This window comes from Triticum dicoccoides, chromosome 5A, assembly GCF_002162155.2.
Source record: "Triticum dicoccoides isolate Atlit2015 ecotype Zavitan chromosome 5A, WEW_v2.0, whole genome shotgun sequence".
Lineage (NCBI taxonomy): Eukaryota > Viridiplantae > Streptophyta > Magnoliopsida > Poales > Poaceae > Triticum > Triticum dicoccoides.
This window is the reverse complement of record NC_041388.1, coordinates 379,337,327-379,344,224: the sequence shown is the minus strand read 5'-3', so window position 1 is coordinate 379,344,224 and position 6,898 is coordinate 379,337,327. Positions and strand designations below refer to the sequence as shown.

The following is a 6,898-nucleotide window of genomic DNA, read 5'->3' as shown; positions in this document are numbered from 1 at the left end:
CGGCGGCTTCATCCACACTCCGGTCCCATGAGTCGAGTCGAAAGTAGTGATGCTATGTGTAGTTCTGAAACATTGATTGGCTCATGTTGTAATTAAACTTTAATGAATTGTATGTCTCTTTGGTTTGGACAGTCGTTCAACTTAGATGTAATCGATGATATTTATTAGTAGGACCATGAATCGTGCTATTAATGTCTTACTTTTCTCTTCCGATTCTTTTGTTGCATACTTATATATTGCTTATGTATTGTCTGTTGTTTGGCTTGTGCATAGAGATGTCGTCGTATGTTGTGTACAAGGGTAAGGTTTCCGGAGTCTACGACGACTGTCAGGAGTGTCGGAGACAGGTTCACCGTTTCAGCGGTAACAGTTACAAAGGGTACACCACTAGGGCGGAGGCGGAATCTAGATACGCCCGCTATCTAGCGGGAGAGAGGAGGGAGCGTTGGAGAAACTGGATGAAGACCAGTTTCATCGCGATGATACTCATCGTGATGACCGCAGCTCTCTTCTATGTGATTGTAGTTTAGATTATCGATATCGACTTGTAATGTGAAGACAACCTCGCTACTCGCAGTCTCGAGACTTGTAATGTTCTATCTTTGTTCGGTCTTTTGAATTCGGAGACTAATATGATGAATTATATTCAGAGACTAATCTTCTATTGTATTCGATGAATCTGCTGTTGCTGTGTGGTGTTGCCTATATTATGTCCAATAATATATTTTGTAATCTGTGCAAAAATCAGAAAAGTAAAAAAATTAAAACCTAATATTCATACTAATGGCGCATCACTACACAGTGCGTCATTAGTATGCCAAAGAATATTAATGGCGCATCACCCCACAGTGCGCCATTAGTATGTCAAAGCACATGAATAAATATGGCCCCCTGGGAGGCATACTAATAACGCATATTGGTCTATACTAATGACGCACGGCGTGGTGCGCCATTAGTATACCAGATACTAATGGCGCACCAGTGACGCACCAGATACTATATAATATTAGTGGCGTGGTACTAGTGGCGCACCAGTAATGCGTCATTAGTAGGCAAAATTGATGCGCCACTAGTAGGCCTTTTCCTAGTAGTAGGGGATAGGCGAAGATGCGAGTGGCGCCGCCTCAGGCGGGCGCGGGTTGTCTCGCATGTTCCCCTCAGGCGGACGCGGGTTGTCCAACAATGCTACACTTACGGGAGGGAGGCTACGGAATTTTGCTTACGGGCTTATGTGGAAGAAAACAAATGGATGGTTGGGGTCTAGCTGAAATCAGGAGGCAGCTTTAAGGTGAAGTCAACTGGGAGGATCAGCGCGTAGGTCGATTCCATAGCATCTTTCCATAAGTCTAGCATTTTTGCGGGTTGTCTCCCATGTTTCATCCTCTTTTTATATACGATAAAATAGATGAAATAAAAGTTAGTGTGAATTTTAATTTTGTACTGTACACGCCAGTGAAGCGCCATACTATACCACTGTCGCAATACTGCTTCGGAAAAGCATGGCAGCCGAGCCCCGGGTCGGACGGACGCGCGGCAGGGGACTACCCATCCACAATGAGAGTAATATAGATAATAACATCATAAATATCTAGATAAAATAGATGATGTGGTAAGTAATAAATGAAGAAAGAGAGAAAAATGATAACATAGCTAGTTACTAGTAGTAACATCACATCTATCAAGGCAAGATGTGTCTATAACCTAATAAATAAAAGATTGCATGTTACCACATATATTATTCCCCACTATAAAAATAATAACAAAGACTAGTAACATGTCGATGTTACTATTCATATTACTGCTAGTCTCACCGTTGCTTTACACGCCGCCGAAGGCCCGGACTCAGAGGCTCGTTCCCACGCTGGACGTGGCAGCCGCAGCCTGCCAAGCAGTGCCCACCGCCACCGCCTAAGCTCCCCCCTTGACCCGGGCTCTGCCACCCAGCACGGCACAATCACTCACTCTCTGCCTCCTCCCATTTCCTCTGCGCCACCTTAGCCAAGCTCTCCTCCTTCCTTCCCCGCGCGCGCTCTCTCCTCGCCGGCGCCGCCCCGCGCCATGTCGTACAACAAGACCGCCTCCATCACCGCCGAGACCATAAACCCCAAGGTACCTGACGGACGCCTCCTCATCCGGTGCTTGCCCTGATTCACGTACGCCAAACCTGACTTGATTCTCCATGTTTTCCTTTCTTCCTCGCTCACAGGTGAAGATCTTCGACTACGAGCCCTGCGGGGAGATCGCCAGGCACGCAGAGGTAACAGCAACAATTCTACCTGCACTCACCCTCGCCGTTCAACTGTCCATGTATGTATGTATGTGTCGCAGTAGTCCAGTCAGACTGTCTGTCTATCGACACAGTCAGTGGCAGTGGGTTACCCCTGACCTAGTAGTACCCGGGTGCGCAAGCTAACTAAAGAAATGACTTCTGTAAACTGAAACCAAGTAGTGCACAAGCCAACTAAAGAAATGACTTCTGTAAACTGAAACTAAGAGCTAGACTGCATTTTGCACTACAGCCAGTTCAGATGATGCATCCAACTTTGATCTTTGGTATCATCTGACATTCCTGGCCCATAAATCTGCAAAAGCACTGGTTTGACTGTACAAATTTTCTTTCGGCATATGCCGGTTTTCGTGTTATCCAGCGGTTGGAGCAGGAGATGGAGAAGAGCCCCGGTTCTCGCCCTTTCCCAGAGGTGCGTCTTTGTTTACATACAATGTATTCAATCCTGGCCAAAATCACTAGTCAATGATGATAAGTTGCTTCCTTGCAGATAACATACTGCAACCTTGGGAACCCCCAGGCTCTCGGCCAGCGACCCATAACCTTCTTCCGTGAGGTTACAACCTTTAATCACACTCTCCAAAAAATATTAATCCGGGAGGCATTAATTGCTGTCTTATGCCTCAAATATCATCATCTGCCTTCAGGTTCTTTCCCTGTGCGACAATCCAGCTCTCCTGCGCAGGGATGAAACTCGTATGCTATTCAGGTTTGTTGGGCTTAAATAATACTGTACTGCTAGCTCAAAGTCTGTTTTCCCATCTCTCACAATTTTCTCTTCAGAAGAAAAGCAAATTGCCATTGATGCATTTGCTTTCAGTTCTAGCAGAAAAGTTGCTAGTAGTATCATGCACCATCTTGCTGTGACGATTTGATTCGTCGAAACCTGACCAGTATTGTTTCAACCTGCTATTACAGCCCATGTGCCATAAATAGAGCGCGGAAGATTATTGAGTCCATGCCTGGCAGAAACTCCGGTGCATATACTAACAGTCAGGTATTACATTGGAATACCAAGATAATCTTACAACCAGGTGCCTGATGTTTCGACTTTTGGGGCGGTGCCGCATTAGTGCACCAACACCCTGGTCTTGGTGTTGTTGTCTTGTCCGGCGATGATAATATTTTTCCCATACTATTCTGCACCACGTTGAGACACTTATTTTGGGACGGACGGAGTATTTAGGAACGGAGACAGTAATATTTTTTTCCATATTATTCTGCACCACGTTGTTGTAAACTCCTCTAACATGATCAGGGAATCAGAAGTTTGCGCGAAGCAGTCGCAAGTGGAATCGCTGCAAGAGATGGTTTTCCATCAAGACCAGAAGACATCTTTCTGACAGATGGAGCGAGTTCAGCCGTAATACTCTACATTCAACAGCTCCATCACATCAATGCACTTCGTCTATCTCGACGTGCTAAATTGGGCTGCATTTTTCATTTCTTCCTTCCAGATTAATTTGAGTATGCAGATACTCATTAGGTCCCAAGAAGATGGCGTTTTATGCCCTTTACCTGAATATCCGTTATACTCGGCGTCCATTATACTTCATGGTGGGACTATGGTATGGTGCTAGCTTTATGAAATAATTGATCGGCGGTCGCAATTCTTCAGTACTTAATTTGTTCATTGCATCTCAAACCTATAGATCAGATTCCTGACATTTTTACATAAAAAGTGTAAAGGACTGCTCATTTTATTACATGCAAGAAATGACCAAGTTACTGAATTTGGTTTGTAGGTGCCATACAATCTTAGTGAGGACGGTGATTGGGGGCTTGAGATCTTCGAAGTAAAGAGGTGCTTGGAGGAGGCACGCATCGCAGGTTTGACTGTTCGGGCTATGGTGATCATAAACCCCGGAAATCCGACGGGACAGGTACGCAAACAGATATTTATGTACCTTGCAATACCATAAATGTGAATGCATGGGATAAAACAAAAAAATATCTAGAAGGTTCCCTAAAATACTGCTGAAACTCAACATCTGCAAGCTCTGCTGTAGGTACTGTCTATCACCAACCAGGAGGAGATAGTAGAATTTTGTCGGAAAGAAGGTTTGGTTATGCTTGCCGATGAGGTTTGCACTTGGTGAGCTGCAGTAGTTTCCTGACGCGGACGCGTGTGTAGACATCCTACATTTGTGTAAATGTATTTACAGGTATACCAAGATAACGTCTATGTGGAGGATAGGAAATTTCATTCTTTCAAGAAAGTAGCCAGATCACTTGGGTATGACGAGAATGACATCTCCATAGTGTCATTTCACTCAGTCTCAATGGGTAAACCGTTGTTCATCAGAAACATAGTTCGTAGCCTCTGGAAAATAAGCCTTAGAGCAGAGACTAATGGTTATTTTTTCATCTTCTGAACTTGACAGGGTTCTCTGGAGAATGTGGCAGAAGGGGAGGCTACATGGAGATATGTGGTTTTGGAGATGATGTGATGGGTGAGATTCGCAAAGTGGCTTCCGTGACTCTTTGCCCCAACATAGGTGGTCAAATTCTTACTAGCCTTGCTATGGATCCACCGAAGGTTTGTTCGTCCTGCCCTTCTTGTGTTTGTTATAATTTATTTTAATTACTACAACCTCCGTCCCAAATTACTCGTCTTAGATTTGTCTAGATACTGATGTATCTAACAGTAAAACGTGTCTGTATCTTTATCTAGACAAATCTAAGACAAGTAATTCAGGACGGAGGGAGTATATCTTGTCTTATCCTGAAAGCATTGTAAAGCTGCCATCCTTCATCGGTAATGCTAGCTGGTGAACCTTCGCTGGGAAGGAACTCCCAGTGAACACCCTCGCAGTCGTTTGATCAAGATCAAACGTGACAGTTTTTTTGAAAATTTTGCCTTTTCTAGGAAGGAATTGTCATACTAGTCTGAAGAAATTGCTGCCTCCCTATAACTAAAATTGCATGGAAATCATACGCAAATGCCATCCCCCCCAACGAACCTTCGCTAGCTATTGAAGTCCTTACATGACAGTACCCAAAAAATGTCAAAAAGATTATAATTATTTTCAGCAAAAAAAATCCTTATTGACTTTTTTAAATAAGTCCTTATTGACTTTTGCTGCAAGTTTCTTGGGCTGTTTTTATTGGGTTATTATTAATGTAATTATTCCTACCATTCGCATACTTGTAATCAAAATTGATTTGATGCAGCTTTGATGAGATTTTCGTTCTGGTTTTTAGACAAGAGGTTTTTGTGTCCTTTGCAATATTAGTTGCCCGTTGACCCTTGCTGCCTCAATTTTGTCACAAAATAGACAACCCCCTACCTAGAAAAGAATAGATATGTATGTGTTTGTTTCTACCAGACTCATCTTGATATTTGCAGCTGGGAGATGGTTGTTTTGAGAATTTTATGGCTGAAAAGGAAGACATCCGTTTATCTCTCGCCAAGCGCGCCAAGGTATCCTCCTCCTACATACACATTGTCAACAAGCACACCATCTTTCTTCTTCCTCTATCAGAGGAATGATGAAATGACTCAGTGAGACACAAGTCTTGCATACCTTGTACAAATAGAAACCATGTGGCTGGCCCTCATGTGCTCTTCACAGACCTTGTCGAGCGCATTCAGCAGCCTGGAGGGAATGACCTGCAACAAAGTAGAAGGTGCAATCTACGCCTTCCCACGGATCCACCTCCCTGCAGCGGCGATCAAAGCCGCCAAGGCCGAGGGCGTGTCCCCAGACATGTTCTACGCGTGCCGCCTTCTCGACGCCACCGGGATCGCCGTCGTCCCTGGCTCTGGATTCCACCAGGTCAGTCCTTTTTTGTTTTATCTATTTATCAGGACTGCATCTGGAAGGGGAAAAAAATAGAAGGAAGATGGTGTTGTCTAGTACTTGAAGTTGTTTCCATGCACATGTACTCCTTCCGTTCCTAAATATAAGTCCTTTTAGAGATTCCACTATGGACTACATACGGATGCATATAGACATATTTTAGAGTACGGATTCACTCATTTTGCTCCATATGTAGTTCCTTATAGGAATCTCTAAAAAGACTTATATTTAGAAATGGAGGACGTATATGTTACAAGATGTTGTTAGTTGCCTGACTCTGGTGGCCTTTCATCTTGTTGCAAACGACTTCCATGGACGCAACAAAGGTGTCTGGGCGCAACAAGGCCACCGGGACATGTCATATCCGGTGCACGATCCTCCCGGGCGAGGAGAAGATCAAGGAGATGATCCCGCGCCTCAAGGAGTTCCACGAGTCCTTCATGAACGAGTTCCGCGACCGAAGCTGATGTGCATCTTCAGCTACACAAGCCACAGGCCGGTCAGAGCCCTGAAGGCGGTGTGATCTACCCTACCCTGTAAATTAAGCCTGTGTTGTACTACCAATAAATAAACTTTCACTACCCTGTAAATTAAGCCTGTGTTGTACTGCAAATAAATAAACTTTGCCAGCAGTGTGTTGGTCCTTCCCTGTAAATTAAGCCTGTGTTGCTTTAATACACTTTGGCTCTGCGAAGTGCAAACCTGGTATATCCACCTGCCTGTCTCATTGCCGCGATGATCATAGTCATATCGTGACGAAACTGGCAGTTCAATGTACACTGATTCTGCACCTCAATTCACAACATCC

At 44.2% G+C, this 6,898-nt stretch overlaps 1 protein-coding gene across 1 annotated transcript; it reads left to right on the top strand.

The window, feature by feature from the left end:
* The first annotated feature begins 1,964 nt into the window (after positions 1–1,964).
* LOC119301632 (alanine aminotransferase 2-like) lies at positions 1,965–6,786 on the top strand. The gene is made up of 15 exons (XM_037578629.1): positions 1,965–2,109; positions 2,207–2,257; positions 2,649–2,699; positions 2,778–2,843; positions 2,935–2,996; positions 3,206–3,284; positions 3,546–3,650; positions 3,745–3,855; positions 4,033–4,170; positions 4,297–4,371; positions 4,453–4,573; positions 4,672–4,826; positions 5,637–5,711; positions 5,863–6,066; positions 6,417–6,786. The coding sequence occupies exons 1-15, from the start codon at positions 2,059–2,061 to the stop codon at positions 6,555–6,557; spliced, it is 1,485 nt and encodes a 494-aa protein (XP_037434526.1). The 5' UTR covers positions 1,965–2,058; the 3' UTR covers positions 6,558–6,786.
* The last annotated feature ends 112 nt before the right edge of the window (positions 6,787–6,898 follow it).